The 22,810-nt window shown below is 42.1% G+C and overlaps 1 protein-coding gene across 4 annotated transcripts in view; it reads left to right on the top strand.

Annotated features, from left to right (window-relative positions):
- The window catches only part of NCOA2 (nuclear receptor coactivator 2), a 155,916-nt gene that overhangs the window by 106,934 nt on the left and 26,172 nt on the right, over positions 1–22,810 (top strand). For all 4 annotated transcript variants that reach the window (XM_075213628.1, XM_075213624.1, XM_075213627.1 and 1 more), the window contains 8 exons: positions 2,657–2,829; positions 10,831–10,934; positions 16,468–16,645; positions 17,786–17,956; positions 19,398–19,499; positions 19,849–19,989; positions 20,866–21,013; positions 21,735–22,810. The exon at positions 21,735–22,810 is cut by the window's right edge and continues 188 nt beyond it. In XM_075213628.1, the coding sequence (XP_075069729.1) occupies positions 2,657–2,829; positions 10,831–10,934; positions 16,468–16,645; positions 17,786–17,956; positions 19,398–19,499; positions 19,849–19,989; positions 20,866–21,013; positions 21,735–22,810 (2,093 nt within the window). The remainder of the gene's footprint in view (positions 1–2,656; positions 2,830–10,830; positions 10,935–16,467; positions 16,646–17,785; positions 17,957–19,397; positions 19,500–19,848; positions 19,990–20,865; positions 21,014–21,734) is intronic.

The following is a 22,810-nucleotide window of genomic DNA, read 5'->3' as shown; positions in this document are numbered from 1 at the left end:
ACTAGGAACATTGTTTTAGTGCTAAGAGACAGCATGTGGCGTTACAGGGTGTTAATTTCCTCCACAGTATCTCATTATTTTTACACATTCCTATTAGGACCATGCAAATAAAGAAATATTACTTACATCATCCAAAGAAATGAACAGTACCTGGTTTTTCATTTTGAGTCCCTTTTTAAAAGGGCAGAAGAAATAATCTAGTACTCTTCTGGATTATACTGCTAAACATATGTCTGTGTTCTGTTATCAGTGATCCCTTTATCAAGCGTTATTCTCTGTTCTATCGCTATGGAGTCCCTGTGTGTTAATGTCCCTACAAGACACTACACAGCAGCCATTTGCTCATGTAGCCAGACTCAAGCGACTCAGGATTTGGACCACACAACAATATCGGCCAATTAGTGATAATAAAACATATCCACTGTTTGCGCCATAGTGAAAAGTTACCATTGAAACTGAAGGAGAGAAGCAAACCACTGAGATGGAGTGTTCTTCACTGACCATCCCAAATGTATATACAAGTGCTCACTACCCTATATATGTTTGTCATGTCATTGGCATTTGATCTTTGGTTGTTCCAACGCCAGTGACCACATGGGATTTAAAAATTCAGAATATCTGTAAAAATTACCTGCAACGGATTGATATAATCTATTTGCTGATGGGACTTTTCTACAGTTGTGAAAGTGGAGGTTCAATATATTAAAAAACTACTTACAGATACAGTTTTAAAACACTGGTTAGAGTCCTACAGTGAACAGATCGTTGTGGCATTTGGTCACAGTATTGAAGCTGCGGCTGCCCTTCCTACCATAGTTCATCCCATAAGAACACATGAATATTAAAAAGGAGGCCATGCTTTTTGTGCTCTGGTGTTTAGATCTCTGCGGCTTGGAACTCGTTTCAGTTAAAACCGCTCTTTGCTAACAAATTGTTTAAGATAAATAAATAACCTGAAATTTAGAAGAAAAAGTTTTCATGATGTCGAAAGAAATGTGTTTTACAGCAGTAAAGCACACATTGACGTCATCGCCCAACACATTGTGTAGTTTCCAAAAACTTTTATGCTGAGAGTTTTTATCCCATTTTGTCTGCGTCTCCGTAGCAGTTGTGTTCTTTTTGGTTGGATAATAATATTTTAGAAGCAATGGTCTCTGCAAAATATTGTTTATTGTTGTTAAAATATAAGGCACCACAGTGCTCTGTTGTTTGTTGTTGTGTTTTTGTTTTTGTTTCTTTACACCAAGAATTGTTCCTTGCTTGAGAAATAAAATGCATGATCCGTGATCCGTTTCATACAGATGTGCATTTGTTATCTAGGGGTATATTTACTAAACTGAGGGGTTTGAAAACGTGGAGATGTTGCCTATAGAAACCAATCAGATTCTAGCTGTCATTTTGTACAATGTGCTAAAGAAATAACTAGTATGTGATTGGTTGCTATAGGAAACAACCCCATTGTTTTAAACCTGCAGTTTAGTGAATAATACCCCCTTAGTGTGACAGGGGTCTTGCATCACCTAATGTGCACTATTGGCAGCTCTGCCCCTTCTCAGTCTGTGCTTCCTGCATTCATTACACAGCCCAGTCACATGCAGCCCTGTCATCTCTACCATAATAATGGGCAGGTCATTGCCTCCCACTAGATCAGCCCGCTCATCTCCTAAAGTAATCCTTACTGCTGTGATCATTGGCTAATAAACTCACAACATTCTAAGCAAACAAAAGATGAAGATTGGATGCAATTAACTGCTCTGGCCCTTGTCAAATATTCTTTAAAAACTTGTGCTTTAGCGAAATGTGTACATCAAACAATTCTATACAGCAAGTTTCCAACTAGTCCCTTCTAAAGGTGGTTTATTTATGTTTTTTATGCGGTCCTCCCCATCCTTGATAACCTCAATGGTCTTTCATGTATGACATCTATTTTTTTTTTTTATAGTATTCAGCAAGTTGTTGAACACATTCATACCAAAACTTGGGCAGCAGTGATATACCTTTAACATAGATGCAACCACTACAGCGCTAACCCACATTATAGGGCTCTGACATTTGCCAGAATAATCAAAGTAGTATTGGGTACTGTAGCAATCCATATACTGTCCTGTGGGATCATTGCCAATGTGCAAGTCTGTCATAATGGAGCTGAGGGGGCCCAGAAAACATTAGTTGTATCATTGCTATAAAATAAGATTAAAATTCACTGGGAAAGGGGTGAGTAATGATGTATTATCTTTTTATTTGTAAGGCGATGCAAGGGATATAGAAGTGGCAAAATTAGAGATGTACAAACTACAAAGTTGCATAACTACATTAAAACCCACAGAATTATGTAAGGAAAACACTAGGGGCTAGATTTACTAAGCTGCGGGTTTGAAAAAGTGGAGATGTTGCCTATAGCAACCAATCAGAATCTAGCTGTCATTTTGTAGAAGGTACTAAATAAATGAAAGCTAGAATCTGATTGGTTGCTATAGGCAACATCCCCACTTTTTCAAACCCGCAGCTTAGTAAATCTAGCCATAGGAGAGAGGTCCCTGCACGTGAGCGCTTACATTTATTCAAAATGTAAATGTGTAGTACCGATGCAATGTAGTATGTACTATACCAGAGGAGATCATAACAATCATTCTATTGCTTTCCATGTCTCTTTCAGTCCCAAGAGGAGCACTGAGAAGCGTAATCGTGAACAGGAGAACAGATACATTGAGGAGCTTGCCGAGCTGATTTTTGCAAATTTTAATGATATTGACAATTTTAACGTTAAACCCGACAAATGTGCAATCTTGAAGGAAACTGTGAAGCAGATTCGACAGATCAAAGAGCAAGGTAAACATTTGAGAGCTGATCGAAGCAACGTGAAAGATTCACTCATGCAGCTGTAGGGACTTTTTACGAAGAAGGATTTTGAACGTTGTGTGCCGGTTAGAAATTTGCTTTTGAGCGAAGCGCACTAGTCTAACCAGCTTTTCTAGTCTTATATTACAGTGTTACTTTGCATATGACTTGTAAACATGTTTAAGCATCTCCATTAGCAGAATTCAGCAAGCCTATTCCTTGTTGTGGAAGTTAAGGTTAGGAGGAGGTGAGAATTCAGGGGGGAGGTGGGGATGACTGTGTTCTAGCATCAAACTAAAGGAGAATACCATGAAAACACTATATTTGTTGCTCTGTTACACGAAGCAAAGAAGCCTCTGATACTCATCCGTTGTCGCCTTTAGCAGCTGCTTCTGTAGGTAGAACAGCGTGGAGAAGTTGCACAGTCTGCTCAGTGGAAAGCTGTCAGCAGCTGATTGGACAGGTTGTGGCAGCCATGTATTGACAGCCGTCCACTGAACAGCGTTCTCAGTGTACTCACAGCTGTTATGCCTGGAGAAGCTGCGGTGAGCGACTCCAGAACCACCAGAGTCATGTTTATGGGAATCCTGGAGTTTTGTTAATTGGGAGATGGATGGATGATTAGCAAAAATGTTTTCATGATGTTTATCAAGGTAAAAGTTAGATCCTTTTGGCAGGTTATGTTACGGCCCCATTTAATAGATGCATGCTATGTAGATGACGGGCTACAGCAATGAAAGGACAACCCTGAAATGTCTAATCGGCTGCTCCTTTATTGTTCTATGATCAGTAATTGTGGCTCTATACATGTATATAGTACACCCCCTGTCCTTCTTCTACATGACTGATTGGACGATCAACAGAAAATCCCATTATTCTGGAAACGAAAGAAGTTTGTACTTTTACTTAGTAGGTTTATAGTAGCAACTTGACATTTTCATGTATATGACATGAGACCCCTGCATTTATTTACATTTAGTTTTGTAAGGTCTTGAATTTTATTAGAAAGTAAAGTCTTTCTTTCACTTCTATAGTATTCGTTGTGAAATGATATCACATCATTATGGGCCAGCTATTTGCAGTCAGCAGCTATCACCAACTGGCAGCACCATCATCAGAATTTCTGAGTTTAAAGCTGCGAAGCTTTATGTAAAAAAGAAAACCAAAAAAAAACCAAAGTTCAACCAGGATACCCTAGCAAATAGAATAAAAATAAAAAAGTTGTCTTTTAACCAGCCACAAAGTTACGAAGTACCCCAGTCATTGAGTTTTTTTTATTCTGAGTCAATAATAGTAATATATTTAATACTTTGAGTTGAATTCAACAGGTTGATGTGCCCCTTTTATCTGTGTAAGGTACACCAAAGTGTACAAGTACCCCTGTTGTGGTGTTTTTTTTCCCCTAGTATCTGTAAATAGTTTGGTGTCTTTACCAATTTTTGCTACATAAAAAATGCCTTTGGAAAAGTTTGTTTTACAATTTGTTGATTCTTTATGTGATTGGAGCCAGTTACTTTTAAATCACCTATTATCATCCTATGTACTTTGCCCCTCCATCATTAAGCAATGTCTTTGTCAGTGGTTTTGTTTCTATGATTGTTGTCACTGGAAGTTTAATCGTTCTCTTTATGAACACTCATTTTCTCAGGCATCTCACTTCTGCATTTTAGGTTTCATTTTTATATTCACTATTTCAGTCTTTCCTGTAAGTGCATTGGCTTTGGTAACACATTCTGGAAAGGAAGAACAGCAATTTGCCATTGTCAGGTCCAGCCATTCAGTGGCATGGAAGTTCTAGTGGACTGATGTGTTTATGGTATAAAGTGATCCAAAGGAGCATTGGATTTTTAGTTTATTTTTTTTTTATTTTTTTTATAGAATACCATTCCTCCATACCTCTGCTGGTCGTAATGTTGTCATTTCAATTATCATTAGAATTTCTGAGTGACTTAAAATGTCCTCAACAGAGAGAGGACGGTCACAGAAACCCATTGGGTGCAGCTAGTTAACAAACTCAATGTTTGGATATTATGCTTAGTCATTTAAGAAATGTAGTGAACAAATCATCGATAAAGGCTACAGGCGAAGAGCATTTGTAAAGGTCACAGAACGCTCCTTATATCCATAACGCTCGGAAAGTAGGGAAACTGGCACCTGCTTGGTAGACCGAATAAATGCAGAGATGAGAACAAGGGTAGGGAGGGCAGTGCACATGAGAGATTTTACATGGTAATTGGAAGAGGGCACAGTTTAGACAAGAGGACTCTGGAGGACACAAGGAGTCAGTGAAGGATCTACAAAGTGGTGCTGCAGATCTATAGTGGGCTTGGGAGACTGAGGAAATTGTGGTGTTAATGACAATGATGGAGATTTATGGGGGAGATGGTTATTCTGGGAAGATGACTAGCCATCTTTGGACATATGGAACTTTAGGTACCATATAGCACAGAAGGGGGGTAGGTCGGGGGAGGAGAGGTAGATTTGGGTGTCATGAGTAGTGGTAATACTAGAGGCCGAAAGGGCAAATTGCTTTTCTCATTAGTTCACCAAGAGAAGAGGTGTACAGAGGGCCTAGAACAGAACCTTGTGGGGCCCCACACAGATAGTGAGAGTGGAGGGGAGGATGTGAACTAGGAAAAAACTGTCGCGAAAGCCAATGGAGTGAAGTCTGCAGGAGAAGAGAGATCAGCAGTGTCGAAAGCAGCAGAAAGGTCCAGGAGGCTGAGTATGGAGAAGTGACCCTTAGACTTTACTGTAAACTCATTCATCACTTTTGTGATTGCAGTCTTAGTGGAATTTACATCGAGAAGGGAATGAGTAGAGAAAGTGAAATAGATGTTTTGTATACAAGTTTGGATGCCAAGAGGAGGAGAGGAATAGGGCGGTAGTTTGAGAGTGAGAGATTGCTTCTTTAGCATTGTGACATAAGTGGCACATTTTCAACCTCCTTTAAACACTCAGTGAGTGAACTCCACTTCCTAAAGTATTTAATTCTGGATTGAGTATACTATACACCTATGTAGTGTGTAAATTATGTGTGATTTAATTTTTAAAATAACAAATTAATTTTAGGAATAAATCATTTTTAGAGGAATATTAGCTTATGGTTTATTATAAAAGGTTAATAATGGTGAGTAATGGCAACATATAAATTTGTATATCATGTAGTAGTCTTGTAGGTGTCTGGAGGGAAGATAGATTTTTTTTGCTACAATAAACAAATTGGGGAGAACATTTTGGTCTTGTAAAGAAAATAGAAAATGGTGAACTTGGGGATATAATAAAATGTGTAATAACTGTAATAGCACCCTACTGTATTAAACAGAAACCTAAATAACTAAAGGTATAAATATTAAGGGCTTAGTCTAAGAATATCCCATAGAATTGACAAATGTGAAAATGTCATGGTATGGGTTAACTTTGCAATATATTAACCAAAAGTGTTGAGGAGCTGCTGTGTCCTCCTGTGTGCTTAGTCATCTTGTCACGCGCCTCGCACAGCCATTCCTGGCATAGCGGTTAGTGCATCACTTTCTCAGCTAAGAAGGGAGAAACGGAATTGTGCTCTTGGACCGGTGATATCTGTTCTGGGGAAACTGTGATGTTGCTAATGAGGATGAAGTGTGTATGTGAAAAGAAGGAAGTGATGGCATGATTTGCTCTGGGCTGCTCCCACTGAGAAAAAGTGCAGCTGCATCTAGGGCCTGACTGTTTTTTCTTTCTTTAATGCACTGTGGGAGATTTCAGCAGCCAGATGATATATGGTACATTAATGTTGAAAAGATAAACAGATTTGGAGAGCGCAGGAAGGGCCTTGTGTTTTTATGCTAGCAGAATGCTTCCTAATGAATACGAATGTGATACTGGCTTTACCCAGCCATATGGCAGCTTTTCTAATTTTAGTTTCTGCAGATGTATAATTGTCTCACTTGCTTACCTCCTAAAGCTTTCCTGAGCAGCAACATGTCCTTAACTCCTTTAATTCCCAAGAGGCCTAAATTGTCTTGCAAAGCATTTCTAAGGAAAGGCTGCAGTACAAGCCACAGTGCATTAGAAGCTTGCACACCTCACTGCATGCAGAAGACCTGCCAATGATTCTGCCACTACTGGCTGTGACTCCCTTTCCCTCCCCCCCTTCACCTCCCCTCCCGCCCACCCATAATTATGTTCCCCGTCTTATTTAATTTTCATCAAGTTCACACCTTATTTCTCTGTTTCATGGCTTCCGGTGCTATATTTGTTCCCATTTTGTAATAATTGGGAATACCACTATCTGTGTTTTGACTTGGTCAGAATATTGAGCACAGATCATACTCCCCTATTTCACACCTGTCCAATGTATTGGGAAAAGAAAAATATTGAATTTCTATTCAAATGATCACTCCATAAAATCATTTTAACTTACCTCCCCCCAACTATTAAAATAGTGGAGGTCCAAGCCAACAACAAGGGTAGTATGTGAGAACAGATTCCCGCCAGCTCTGTAGCAGCTTCTTGTCCTTGCTGACATCCAGCAAACAAGGGAAATACAAACAGCGCTGGTGTCAGATTGTAACACAGATGCTGATTGTCCAGAGACTGCGCTACACCTGGATTATCGCTGGGACAGAAGCTACTACAGCGCTAGTGTCAGATTGTAACACAGATGCTGACTGTGCAGAGACTGCGCTACACCTGGATTATCGCTGGGACAGAAGCTACTACAGCGCTAGGGTCAGATTGTAACACAGATGCTGATTGTGCAGAGACTGCGCTACACCTGGATTATCGCTGGGACAGAAGCTACTACAGCGCTAGGGTCAGATTGTAACACAGATGCTGATTGTGCAGAGACTGCGCTACACCTGGATTATCGCTGGGACAGAAGCTACTACAGCGCTATTATCAGATTGTAACACAGATGCTGACTGTGCAGAGACTGCGCTACACCTGGATTATCGCTGGGACAGAAGCTACTACAGCACTGGTATCAGATTGTAACACGGATGCTGACTGTGCAGAGACTGCGCTACACCTGGATTATCGCTGGGACAGAAGCTACTACAGCACTGGTATCAGATTGTAACACGGATGCTGACTGTGCAGAGACTGCGCTACACCTGGATTATCGCTGGGACAGAAGCTACTACAGCACTGGTATCAGATTGTAACACGGATGCTGACTGTGCAGAGACTGCGCTACACCTGGATTATCGCTGGGACAGAAGCTACTACAGCACTGGTATCAGATTGTAACACGGATGCTGACTGTGCAGAGACTGCGCTACACCTGGATTATCGCTGGGACAGAAGCTACTACAGCACTGGTATCAGATTGTAACACAGATGCTGATTGTGCAGAGACTGCGCTGCACCTGGATTATCGCTGGGACAGAAGCTACTACAGCGCTAGTATCAGATTGTAACACAGATGCTGACTGCGCAGAGACTGCGCTACACCTGGATTATCGCTGGGACAGAAGCTACTACAGCGCTAGTATCGAATTGTAACACAGATGCTGATTGTGCAGAAACATTGCTCTACATCTGTGTTATCGCTGCCACAGCATCGGTGGGGATAATCTCTCCTGAGCATGTTCTCAAAGCCTCCCTACAGCATAGTGTACTGTGTACTTAGTGAGCATTTCAATAGAAACCATTATATTGTACTGTGCATCATAGCTCGTGAATGCTGCAGGCAACACTGACATTGATGTAAAGTGAATGCTTGTCTCATACGGTATGTACATGACCATTCGATTACACTTATCTATCGCCATTAATGTGCATTTACAAGACTTTATGAATGCGCTGTATGCGTTGAATACGTGATGTTCGCTTCCACGTGTACGAGCCCTTAAACGAAAACATTTTATCTGTTTACAGCTGGACAACTGAAACATTTTTCCAAGTAATAAATTAAATGTTTACAAATATACAGCTACACCCCACAATCGAGTCCAACAGTCGAGTCTTCTCTTGCGATCCCCAATCCGGCTGCTCCGGTTCATCCAGAAAATAGATAGAATCTAATTGGTTGCTATGGGTAACATCTCCACTTTTTTTTATTTTTAGAAGGTTTGATAAATCTAACCCATAGTCCCAGTTTAGCTTGTGTATTTTCAGTAAATGTCTATACGGAAGTGTTGACAAAATAGCGAGGACCCAGGAGTGAGAATTCTTTGCACTAATGTACATCAAAATTTATTCCATTTTTGTTGCCCACTTGTGAGCGCATCCTCGTGATTACTCCCATGTTTTAAGCTGGTGTTATTAAGGGAGTTTGTAGTTATACGGTTGTATGTAGATGTGCCTACATATGGCAAGATTGTGACCGATAAGCTCTTGCATCATTACCATGTGCATAAGACGCCTTCTGTACAGGAAATATTAATGTGAACGTTTAACCTTTTTAATGTTTTGTAAATGTCATTGTGTTTTGTAGATTTGACTCAAGCCCTTCTAAGAAGTATTGGGGTCATTCTGCAGCAGTTTCAGCCTCCTTGTCATATGAACTAAAAAGCTGCGAGTTATGAGTGTAGTACAAGGAAGTACAGGAATTATTTGTGTTTAATCTACATACCACTAGCTCTATGAACATTGTGGGAAATTTTGTCAATCACTTACTTAATATATGTGCTTTTCAATTTCCTTATGCGCCAAGCAATTCAAATTAACACATCTGCTTGGTAAATGAAAATAGTTGATTTTAGTTCCCCTTTAAATATAAAGGAATCATCACTGTTTCCTATGTATTTTATGTAGGCCTTTACTTACATAGAGACAACTCTGCATGTTTGTGTTTTGTATGGTATTACATGCTGTGGTGTCAGTCCTGCGTCACACCAGCTATCGGACACCCTTGATAGGTGCTTTGTAGCCTGGCACACTCATGTTTATTACATAAGTAGCCCAGATCATTACAGTTTCTTTACAGCAAGTGGGCCTATAAACATGTTGTCGGGTTTGTGAAAGGCACATCATTGTCCAGTCATATCACTATGAGGAAAACCCATGGGCCCCATGGAAAAAATGAATTTGCCACGTACTGGAAAGGATTTCATGTCATTTGCTTAGGCTTTTGAAGGATACTACAAAGAGCCAATGTATGTTCAGGCTTCTCCACAAAGACATTAACATAGAACATCTCTTCTCATAAAAGGTCGGATTGAGTTTGAAATCTGGGACAAGATTCAAATTAAACCCAAGAAATCCCCCGGTGCTGATTTTTTTATTAGAGAGTAGTAGGAAATGTCTATTTGCTCTTACATTTGCCAGATTAAAGTGCATTTTTCATGTGAGCAGTACACCCAGCTGAACGGTGCAGCCTTCCCTCTGCCGTGCAGGAAGAGTTCACATTAATGTGGCGATTTACAACTATTTGTGGAATGCTGCTGTACTCCACCACCGAACTTGGAAATCTCTCATTAGCTGTGGCCGCTATGTCAATTTACACAGTGTGTCTATATATTCCTTGGCCCTGCAAAGGCTTGCTTGCATGTGGTGACAAGTTCCAGGAATGGGGTCTATCAGAAGTGGCACGGCATTAATTATTTGGGGGCTTTGGGGGTTAATACAGTATTACATAATACAGAAATACATTCACTTCACTAACATTTAATTCAATGTTTTGGAAATATTAGCACTAGAGTATGCAGACTTAGTGATGGTCATGATGCCAAAGTAAATCATTGACTTTTAGAAGTGTTTAGAATAAATGGTGCCTGTTATCTATCATGGTTACGTAGCCACCCTGTTAAATATGGAAGTGTGTGTGTGTGTGTGTGTGTGTGTGTTAGGGAATTTAGACTGTAAGCTCCAATGGGGCAGGGACTGATGTGAATGAGTTCTCTGTACAGCGCTACGGCATCAGTGGCGCTATATAAATAAATGGTGATGATGATTCTGTTCTCTTAAAAAATAAATAAATAAAAAATACAAAAAACAAACATTTTTTCATTATGTAAACCACAAAAAAGTATTTTTTACTATCTTGGTCCATTTGTTTTGCAGAAAAAGCAGCAGCTGCAAATGAGGATGAAGTTCAGAAAGCGGATGTATCCTCAACAGGCCAAAGTGTCATAGACAAGGATGCCCTTGGACCCATGATGCTAGAGGTATATCTCACAATTATTATTATACGTGTAGCGATGTATATGTAGATGCCTACGTAAGTGAACCTGACACCTATCTGCAAGGCTGAGTTTTAGGATTAAATGCAGGACTTTAGTCACACGTAAGAATCAGAATAATCCCAGATTGATGACTAATTTAAAAGCTTTTTGGTTTTCCTTTTGTAACAGTATATGTATGCTCTTTGTATTTTTAATGTGCTCTCAGCAGCAATTTTTACCTTTTTGCCTTTTTATTCCTGCATACAACACATTGACCTGTATAAATGTTTGCTGACTTTTGCTGTTTGCTGTGCTTTAGACCATAGGACTCCCCCAGTAGCATCTTATTGGTACAGTGCCTTATGCAAAGTGGCCTTGAGGAAGGGTATATGTATGTACTGTGTAAGGGTTTTAGTCAATAGAAAGTTGCACATATTTTGTATTACTTGTAACACAGAAAAAAAAAATCCATTTTGCATTTCCCCCACTGTACCCACAGAGTGCCTGTAGTCATTCTTGTAGACCCTAATAATTCATGGGCATAGGTCCCCACTACATCTCCATCACTTTCTGTCTTTGTGCTTCCAGTTCACAAAAGCAAATTGACTTTTTCCTGTTGTGTAGGAAAAGAGATTACAGTTTCTTGCATATAAAAGGTTTAGTTAGTTTGTGTGGTGACAAGCACTGCAGTAAACAACATAATAAAAACATCTCTAGTATTTGTCATTAATGACTCTCATGTTTGGTCATTGGTCCTTGTATGGTGTGCAGGGCCGGTGCTAGGATCCATGGCGCCCTAGGCATTTTTAAAAAATCCTCCCTCCTCCCCCCTCACCCCGTCTCTCCTTACCTTGTCTCACCACCGCCGCCTCTCTGCTCTGTCTCCTCCCCTCCACTCACTGACACTAGTAAGTGGAGGGGAGGAGACGGAGCAGAGAGGCGGCGGTGACAAAATAGCCTCTTCCCCCCCGTGCATCTGAATGCTGTGCGGCGGCCGTGACAGGTATGGTCAGCGGTCGCCGCACAGTTTTAAAGTCATTTAGTATTCTGTGGCGCCCTCCAGAGCCCGGCGCCCTAGGCAAGTGCCTAACCTTGCCTAATGGGAGCGCCGGGCCTGATGGTGTGTACTACTGGGCAGCCTGTGTCACAGATGGAGGTCTACTGGGTAACGTGGACTGTTGCCCTGCTCATTATCTGTGGTACTGTTGTGCTGCTGCTGTGTGTACACTCTGGTTACATGTCAGAAGTACTTCAATAAGGAAGCATCTGCTGTTTAATTGTTCCTTGAAATGTCTGTATTTGTGCATGTCATAACATAAGTATATAGCTGTTGCTAAGCAGCCCAGCAGGAACTGCAATTTCTTGTGGTGAAGTAAACATCACATGACGCAGTGACGGCTGCCACGCTCAGTCCTTCTACTCCTCTCCCTGTCATGGTATGGATGTTGTTTACTAAGTCTTGGTAAGCTCTCTACACTGACACACTTACATACCTCTCCCTGCAGCCTACTGATGTGTGTTGTATCGGCTTAACCAGGAAAATCACTTTGGCGAGAGAGGGGAACTGTGTTGATTTTGTTATTGCACTGTTCTAAAATAAAAAAAATACAGTGAAATACTTTCCTTTATGGGTAAGGATTAAAATTTAAACGTGACATTATTCTGAAATCTTACTCTAAAAAGATGGTTTTGTAGAATTGTTTCTTTGTTGCAAATGCAATTATATATTTTACTTTTTTTTTTTTTTTTACCTCAAGATTATTAGTTTAGTGGAATATTTCAAGAAGTTTCTAAAATAGGATCCATTTTTGTCCCTTCTCTTCTCTTAATCCTGGACAGACCTTAAAAGATCACATGAGACTCCTATTGACCACTGCTAAAGCCAATAAAAAAAAACCAATGTAAAATGGATCTATTAGTTACCTACAGTGCTATGCTCTTCCCAGACCTATCCTTCAATAGGGGTGTCCTCAGTGATGTCACAGGATCCTTTTTACTTATGCAATAAATAATGAAATTATGCGCTAAAATGTTTTGTCTTAACATTTGTATAAAAATGAAATCAAGTTGAGGTATGCCCCTTGCTCTTCCTGGCATTGTCATGGGTGCCCCTTGCTCTTCCTGGCATTGTCATGGGTGCCCCTTGCTCTTCCTGGCATTGTCATGGGTGCCCCTTGCTCTTCCTGGCATTGTCATGGGTGCCTCTTGCTCTTCCTGGCATTGTCATGGGTGCCCCTTGCTCTTCCTGGCATTGTCATGGGTGCCTCTTGCTCTTCCTGGCATTGTCATGGGTGCCCCTTGCTCTTCCTGGCATTGTCATGGGTGCCTCTTGCTCTTCCTGGCATTGTCATGGGTGCCCCTTGCTCTTCCTGGCATTGTCATGGGTGCCGCTTGCTCTTCCTGGCATTGTCATGGGTGCCGCTTGCTCTTCCTGGCATTGTCATGGGTGCCGCTTGCTCTTCCTGGCATTGTCATGGGTGCCGCTTGCTCTTCCTGGCATTGTCATGGGTGCCGCTTGCTCTTCCTGACATTGTCATGGGTGTCTGGCACTCAACTTTCTGAAGTGACTACTCAGAATTGTCAGCATATTCTTTTGTTTTTTTTTCCATAAATCTCAGCTTCTCTTTCTGCACAGTATAACAAACAGTCTCCTCGTATACATGTGGTGGGCACCTTCTGATCCTGGAGTTCTAATCCAATGATAGTTGTCGGCGATTCCTACATTACACAGATAATTATCTCATTAGATCTCTGTACCTTTCCTCGATTTCTGCTCAGACCCAGCATGGATTATTTGTCTTATATTTTTATGTGTGGGCTGTAATGTCAGTTCTCAGTATAATGTATTCACTCTGTGTATGTTGAAGCCACCATAGATAGATAGATAAACAGATGAATCATGAAATGAAACCCACTTGTGCATACTGGCAAATAATGAATGTATTACGTTTGGTCTGGAAACAAATTATTTTTTGGAGAAACATTCCTCAGTATGTTTAATATCACTTCAGCCGTTGCTTAGATTCCAAATGAGGAAATGATTAGAACATATTTTTAAAAATGTGATTATATTGTTGATATTTTAAAAGAGTCTCGTAACTTCTAGAAATATGTTTACAGTGACTAAAACAGTAGTCTTTTGCTTCACACAGTACTTAAACTGGTTCTCCATCTTACAAGACCAGTTGGACTGGACTCGCTGTTTAGGACGTGACCACACTGCAGTGGTTAGCTAATTTGGTAAACAAAGTTGGATGCGTAATCCTGGTTTCATATAGAGGTTCACATCCATCCCTCTCTCCATATCATGGCACCTCTGTGCGGTCCTCATACAGTGACTCAAGTGGACACATCACTGCCTATCACATTCAGTACCTCATCTTCGGAATCCTCTGCTACTGTCTGGTTACACAGTGTTCTATCCTTCCCCCTTCAGAACTGCTTGATGCACTGACAAGTAGGAGATGAAGAATGAATGCAATAAGCTGTTACCTTCGTCAGATCTCCTAAAAATAACCAAATCGACTGGCTGCATCTGCAGCTGGTTATGTTCTATTAATTCCATTATACGGTGCCCTCTTTCTAACAGCTTCTGTAGATTCTGTTACTGCCAATATTAAAATTATTATTACAGTGTGTTATATCACTTGAGCTATATTATCCACGGGGTGGGGGTGATCAAGTTTCCTGTGTGTGATTGAGATGTTTTTTTGATTCGCTTGACGGTTTGTTTGTTTGTTTAATCTTGCTTCCTCTCTGCGTGTGATTGTTTCTGATGTTGCATGATCCCTCCCTTATGGCAATCTTTTCTATGTTACATACTTTCATTAAATAAGTTCAGGTGATACAATCTGCCACCATAGAATGTGTCTAAAAAGTCTACTCAGCGGCTTGGCGGTCTGTGTAATATAAATATACAGCTCGGTATATTCTATAAGGTGATTGTGCACTTCTTCAAGGAACACACAGTTTAGGCCTTTCATTACCAAGGAAGTAAGAATTCTGTGAGTTCACTGCTCACCCCTCCACTCTAGTAGGCGTGTCACACGTTCACATAGAGCAGAGATTACTAGTACGCTCTGCAACCTGGGTCGTCCCTTCCTATATTTAGCATCTGTAGGGGGTTCTCCGCTGTACGTAGTCTTGTGTATATAGTGTGACATTTCATTATGAAGATATCTGGGCCAGAGTAGAGTCCCTGAGCCCCGGAGGTCACCCTAAACACAAGAGGTGGTGTAGCTCAAAGAACTTAGGCTGCCCCTAACTGTATATCTCCAGAGGATCACCAGTGTGTCATTTTGTAGTTATTATAATTTAAAAATGTGCGGACTCCCAACTTCCCAACTATAGGGAAGGGGCAGTTTTAAAAATAAATCAATAGTAGGCTGTCTGTTAAGGCATGCTTGGACTATTAGTCCTACAAGAGCTGGAAAGCTACAATCAAAGGCTGAAGGGCATGATTTGACACATCAGATAGATATTAGATCCACAACAGCTGGACAGAAGCAGATTGTCACCTGAAATGAAAGACATGTATACCTACGCTGACCTATATACTGCCTCAGCCCACCTCCCAAAATGCAGGGGAGACGGTTACAAATTATTTTAATGCTGCCCACACCACGCAGCTTATAGCACTGTTACCTACAAGTTCCCCCTATACATGCTGGGTTCTTACATCATAAACCCCAAATAGTCTATACCAGCTTTATGCCAGTGATATTTTATTTTATGTGCGAAATTTCGTTATGTGTCATTTAAATGTTGGCGCATTTGTATGCACATATCTCTGCTGTCTATATGATATTTGGTTTATTGACATCTTCAGTTGCAAATAAGTGTTTTTTGTATAATGGGTTTTTTTTAAAGTAAATTTTTAATCCTGAATTTCAAAAATATAGTAGTAGTACCATGGATTTTGCACAGAAAAAAAAATGGGTTTGTGGATGAATAATATCATATGGGTGTTTCATATAAACACTCTACATGTAAGCCACACACACACACACACTTGATCTAATGTGGTTCACATTGTCATAACATTTTGGAATAATATATACTGTGTGTGTATATATATATATATATATATAATTGTTTTTTTCTTTGATCCATGATAACTTAAAATAGGTGGTGAAATTTTATACTAGCGATTTATGAATGTCCTGAAAAACAATAGTCACACTTACAGTGAAAAGAGGATTGTGTTGCCAGGTATATAGTCATTCAGGTCATTATTTTGACAATTGGCCCAGTTGCCTGAGTGCAGATATTCCATAGACCCTCTGGAAGTGTAAGGATTAAACTGTTTTACTTACTAGAGAGCAAACCAGCCTGTGATTGATAATATATGGTGTAAGCTAACAAGTAAAAAAACTGTCTTAAATTGCCCAACATTACCTGACACATTTGTAAATTGCTGTAAAGTCTGTAAAACAAAAATCAAAATTGTTATCATATTTTGTGATCAAATCTAGTTTCATGTGGTGTTAGATTGTGCTCTGTCTGTAATGTGCTTCTCTTGGCTGTCTTTCTCTAGGCCCTGGATGGGTTCTTTTTCGTGGTGAACCGTGAAGGGAATGTGGTGTTTGTCTCTGAAAATGTGACTCAGTATCTCCGGTACAACCAAGAAGAGCTAATGAATACCAGTGTATATAACATACTACATGTCGGAGATCACAATGAGTTCATCAAAAACCTGCTGCCAAAGTCATTAGGTAACAAATACCATTAGATCTCTTCCAAATGCTGAGGCTTACGATGTTAGACCAGGAAGAAAGAAATTGTTAATTTATTCTCGCTTGTGTATTGTAATGTGTATTATGTATAATCTCCCATGTACAAACTCCTGGACATAATAACTGTATAACGGGTATGTATGCTAGTGCTCGTAATCTGTTTGTTCAGCTATCAACTATATATCTATCTATATATAGCTGTATCTCCCTACTGTAAATGTATTATCGATCAGACGTTAATTTGCATTTTCATTTGTGAAGCCCTGTGGCTTTGTTCCCCAGACTCTAAATTATAAGGACCTGAGTTGAAAGGCTCACTCTCACCTTCTGTAACCTGTTGCTTGTCTGGTCCTAACCTGTATATAGAAGAGAGACGGAGGTGCCCAAATGATGAAGCACCTTTTTGAACAGTGTTCCCACCAATTTGAATGAATAAACTTGCCATGTAAAAACTTGAGCACGTCTTTGTTTAGTTTACGGCATCAGTGGTACTCCCAAGCTGTGGGTGTATAGACCACCAAAGGTGTATGGTGTATCTGTCACTGATTTATCATGGAACATAGGCAGTGGGATCGGGAGCAGTAATAGTATAGTACTATTAAAGGTATGTTAGGATGTACATGACATGATAAAAACATTCTGCTATGATAAAATCTAGTTTCATGTGGAGTTAGTTGTGCTTGTCTGTAATGTGTTTTCTCTTGGCTGTCTCTGTCCTGGGTTCTTTTTCTAAATGAGCCGTGATGGGAATGTAGTGTTTGTCTCTGTAGCTTATCTGTAAGGACATAGGATGGTAATGTTAGCCCCTACTTACCTAGCAAGATGCCACTGAAGATCACGTAAAGCTTCAAGTAGGAGGCAGTAGGACTAGATCACCCCCTGATGTATTCAGTCATTTTACATTAGGTGATGGTCGTACTGCCTGCATTGTGTAACCTTATCTGGAGGAGGTTCAGCAGCAAGAAGATGGGTTATAGTGACTTACATACCATACACCTCTCATCTCGGGATTACTCTCCAGTTTTCAAAGTGATGAAGTCTGGAGATTAAAATGTAGAGAAATTCTCTGTTTCTTTTCTCTGCTTTACTTTACCCATTCATACTTCTTTCTCTCCACAGTTAATGGGGGACCTAGACGTAATAGCCATACCTTTAACTGCCGTATGTTGATGAAGCCAGTAGCAGAGTGTGAAGAGGAGAATCACGACAGCCATGAAACACACCAGAAGTATGAAACTATGCAGTGCTTTGCAGTATCCCAACCAAAGTCCATTAAAGAGGAAGGAGAAGGTACAGTCATTGCTGAATCTAGCAGATAAGGGATTAACGGCCTCTTTATTAGCGATGGAAACTCGCACATTTCAGAGTCATTTCATTGTAACGATGTGACCCTGCGCCCTAGTCTTGGCGCCCGATGTGACCCTGCGCCCTAGTCTTGGCGCCCGATGTATCCCTGCGCCCTAGTCTTGGCGCCCGATGTATCCCTGCGCCCTAGTCTTGGCGCCCTATGTGTCCCTGCGCCCTAGTCTTGGCGCCCTATGTGTCCCTGCGCCCTAGTCTTGGCGCCCGATGTGTCCCTGCGCCCTAGTCTTGGCGCCCGATGTATCCCTGCGCCCTAGTCTTGGCGCCCTATGTGTCCCTGCGCCCTAGTCTTGGCGCCCGATGTGTCCCTGCGCCCTAGTCTTGGCGCCCGATGTATCCCTGCGCCCTAGTCTTGGCGCCCTATGTGTCCCTGCGCCCTAGTCTTGTCGCCCGATGTGACCCTGCCCTGCGCCCTAGTCTTGGCGCCATATGTGTCCCTGCGCCCTAGTCTTGGCGCCCGATGTGACCCTACGCCCTAGTCTTGGCGCCCAATGTGACCCTGCGCCCTAGTCTTGGCGCCCTATGTGTCCCTGCGCCCTAGTCTTGGCGCCCGATGTATCCCTGCGCCCTAGTCTTGGCACCCTATGTGTCCCTGCGCCCTAGTCTTGTCGCCCGATGTGACCCTGCCCTGCGCCCTAGTCTTGGCGCCATATGTGTCCCTGCGCCCTAGTCTTGGCGCCCGATGTGACCCTACGCCCTAGTCTTGGCGCCCAATGTGACCCTGCGCCCTAGTCTTGGCGCCATATGTGTCCCTGCGCCCTAGTCTTGGCGCCCTATGTGTCCCTGCGCCCTAGTCTTGGCGCCGGATGTGACCCTGCGCCCTAGTCTTGGCGCCCTATGTGTCCCTGCGCCCTAGTCTTGGCGCCCGATGTGTCCCTGCGCCCTAGTCTTGGCGCCCTATGTGTCCCTGCGCCCTAGTCTTGGCGCCCTATGTGTCCCTGGGTCCTAGTCTTGGCGCCGGATGTGACCCTGCGCCCTAGTCTTGGCGCCCTATGTGTCCCTGGGTCCTAGTCTTGGCGCCCTATGTGTCCCTGCGCCCTAGTCTTGGCGCCGGATGTGACCCTGCGCCCTAGTCTTGGCGCCCTATGTGTCCCTGGGTCCTAGTCTTGGCGCCGGATGTGACCCTGCGCCCTAGTCTTGGCGCCGGATGTGACCCTGCGCCCTAGTCTTGGCGCCAGGTACAGCTGTCTCTGGGACCTGCCCTGCTTGTGGTTTACTGAACCAGAGCTGGAAACTCCAATTCATCTTGTTATATAAATAGTATAAACTTTGTATGCAATAACTTTGTTTAGCATAAAATACAAATTATTATCTTTCCCCTTATATTTGTTATGTTTACACACTTTAATTTTTCTTTCTCTCCTTGAAGATTTTCAGTCTTGCTTGATTTGTGTGGCCAGAAGAGTTCTAGTGAAAGAGAGGCCTCCGCTCCCCTCATCCGAGACGTTCTCAACTCGTCAGGACTTGCAAGGTAACTATCAGTCACTGTCTCCTTCTGTCACTACCTGCCTGTGTCCAAATGTGTAATTGAGCTAAAGATATTTGCCCCAAGTGGAACAACAATGATCATATTGTGGAATTAGGAGGATTTGTCACAGAGCAGCTGGTACATAGTGGGGCACGTCATTGCTTTTAATTTTATGTACTGTTTCCAAAGGTTAATGCAGTGCTGTGTGTTAAGATATTATGGCTGACTGAAGTCTCATTTTTATACCTTATGATCACAAAATGTCCTAGTTTCTGATGTCATTCTCAGCCGTTATTTAAAAAACTAATTTATTTCACATGAAATAATACAGCGTGATTGTTCTAATCCTCAGGTAAAATAACTTCTCTGGACACAAGCACTATGAGGGCGCTAATGAGACCAGGATGGGAGGATTTGGTGCGACGGTGTATTCAGAGATTCCATGCCCAACATGATGGCGAATTATCTCTCAGCAAAAGGCATCACCAGGAAGGTAAGTGTCCGTAGTACAAGTTTATTCTTCAGCGCCTTTGTCATTGATTGGCTAGATTTGCATTTTGGATTCAGAGGTTTTGTTTTGTACGCTGCAGTTGTGCGTAGATATTGCTTTTTTTTGTCTCTTGCTTCCTTCTACAGCATACTTTCCCGCTCTCCCAGAATTTCCGGGAGACTCACGAATTCCGGGTAGGTCTCCCGGACTCCAAGGAGAGCAGGCTATTCTCCCCCATCTCACCCACTTCCTACTGAGGTTGGGGTGGGTTAGGGCCTCCATGAGGCGATTCTTCACGCGCCATTATGGGCCCACAGCAAAATGACACAGTTCATGACATTCTGCCCCCTCCATACTTGTACTTCACTTCCCCTCTGGGCTCTCAGTTGGCATGTATTTGCTACTGTTTTCTGGCGTTGTTCAACTGCTCTCTTTTCTTGATCCGTTTTGGAATCTTAAGAAGTTGCACAGCACCTCGTCGAATGTAGACATTGTGAGCCTGTCCATGACGGTTTGGGTGGATAATTATATTAGAAATAAATGGTAGCATGGTGGTTTGTTTTTGTTTATCTTTAAATCCTAGCACAGGAACATGTACTCTGGTCAAAGCACCTTAAATCTACTGGTAAAACCGTTTTTGTAGAGTGCGTGTTTCACACTTGGTGCGTGTTTATTTTGAGAAGCATTGGCGTTTAAGGCACATTTAGTTGTGTACAGGCAAAAGCCATGGTCAATGTGATCCCTAAGACAACTGGATTTTAGCAGTTACTCTCGTATAAATGAATAATCAATAGAAAAAATGTCTGTTGTCAAATCTGACCATTCAGTTACAGCATTCTAAGTATGTATGTGTCTGTTCATCATATCTTCTTTCTGCAGTTCTCAGGGTAGGGCTTGCACTAAGTCCTATATACCGGTTTTCATTGTCTGACGGCACGATCGTTGCAGCTCAATCAAAGAGCAAGCTCATCCGCTCACAGAATAATAACGAACCTCAGCTTGTAATATCCATACATATGCTTCAAAGGTGAGGATCATGTTTGTGCCAAGTGTCCCTTATGGAATTCTTTTATGCTCCCAGAGTAATGGCAGGCATTCATCTCATTACTACAGATTGCAAAGATTTTGTTTTCCTTTTCTCATTACTATTTCATTTTTGTAAGAAAGCTTTTTAGGTCGTTCAATTAGTGCAGTATTTATACAATGCCTGTTAATATTTACATAGCTAGTTACTATACAGAAATTTATTCTTCAACAAACTAAGCAAGCCAGATGTTTTCCTAATACCCATTCCCTCAAATGTATAGTTTACGTATTGATAGTGGAAAGGCCAGCATCAATTGTGTACAACGCACTGACACACTTCAATAGAAATAACATTAGTGTTATAACATTCCCTCTTATGACAGTGGCAGTCTGACACTTGCCATTTACAGAGAGTTGTGTTGGATTCTGTTGCAGGAACCCAGTAAGATGATGCCAGTTTTGATAGACCTGAATGTAAGCACAGACCACCTTCAGGTCAGATAAGGGTATCCGAAGGCTGGTGAATGATTCACAGCTCAGCCAGCAGGCCTATTCTATCCGCACCCAGTTGGCTAATTTCACCTCTCTTCATACATTTGAAATATTTGAAGCAGCCCCAGTTTTTCAGCATTTTCGTTCTCTAGCCCTTTGCAAGCTACGATGCAGTATGTAATGAGCACAGTGTGGCTGTATGACATTGTAACATGTGTTTTATCTCCCAGAGAACATAATCTGTGTGGAATGAATCAGGACATGGCCGGACAAAACATGGGAAAGACATTAAACCCCATGGTTTCCAACAGCCCAGCTCATCAAGCAATGTGCAGCGGGAACCCCAGCCAGGATATTACCATTAGTAGCAATATGAATTATGCCATAAATGGCCCAAAGGAACAAATGTGCTTGCCAGCCGGCAGATATGTGGGGTCGGGAGGGATGAACCATGTCTCCAGCATGCAAGCTACCACTCCTCAGGGTAATAACTATGCACTAAAAATGAATAGCCCATCCCAGGGAAGTCCTGGCATGGGCCAGGGTCAGCCGAACTCTATGCTTTCCCCAAGGCATCGTATGAGCCCGGGAGTGGCAGGAAGCCCTCGTATTGCCCCCAGTCCGTTTTCCCCTGCAGGAAGTTTGCATTCTCCAGTTTGTAGTAGCACAGGAAATAGCCATAGTTTTACTAACAGCTCTCTAAATGCACTTCAGGCTCTTAGTGAGGGCCACGGCGTGGCTCTCGCCCCACCCCTGGCATCACCTGACCTGAAAAGTGGTAATTTACAGAATTCTCCGGGTAATATGAACCCACCCCAGCTCCGAAAGATGGGCAGTGTGGACTCTAAAGAATCCTTTGGGCTTTATGGGGATCAGCCTGAGGCAGCGGCTGGACAAGCAGAGACTCCGTGTCGCGCCTCTGACCAGAAGGATTGTAGTGAAAACATGGCCTCTGGCGGTGACAAAATGGAAGGTCAGAACAGATTGCTGGATAGCAAAGGCCAGACAAAACTATTGCAGCTGCTTACCACCAAATCTGATCAGATGGAACCTTCCCTTCTCTCCACTACTTTGGGAGATACAAACAGCAAAGACTCCTTGGGACATTTTGCAGCCAACAGTATGTCTGCCTCAGCACATGGAACCTCACTGAAAGAGAAGCATAAAATTTTGCACAGACTTCTTCAGGACAGCAGCTCACCTGTTGACCTGGCCAAGCTCACAGCAGAGGCCACTGGGAAAGAACTGAATCAGGAGTCAAACAGCTCAGGCCCTGGCTCTGAGGTTAATATAAAGCAGGAACCGG

The sequence above is a fragment of the Mixophyes fleayi genome, chromosome 5 (genome assembly GCF_038048845.1).
Source record: "Mixophyes fleayi isolate aMixFle1 chromosome 5, aMixFle1.hap1, whole genome shotgun sequence".
In the NCBI taxonomy this organism is placed as follows: domain Eukaryota; kingdom Metazoa; phylum Chordata; class Amphibia; order Anura; family Limnodynastidae; genus Mixophyes; species Mixophyes fleayi.
The sequence above is the reverse complement of the archived record's forward strand: the minus strand, read 5'-3'. Positions and strand labels throughout refer to the sequence as shown.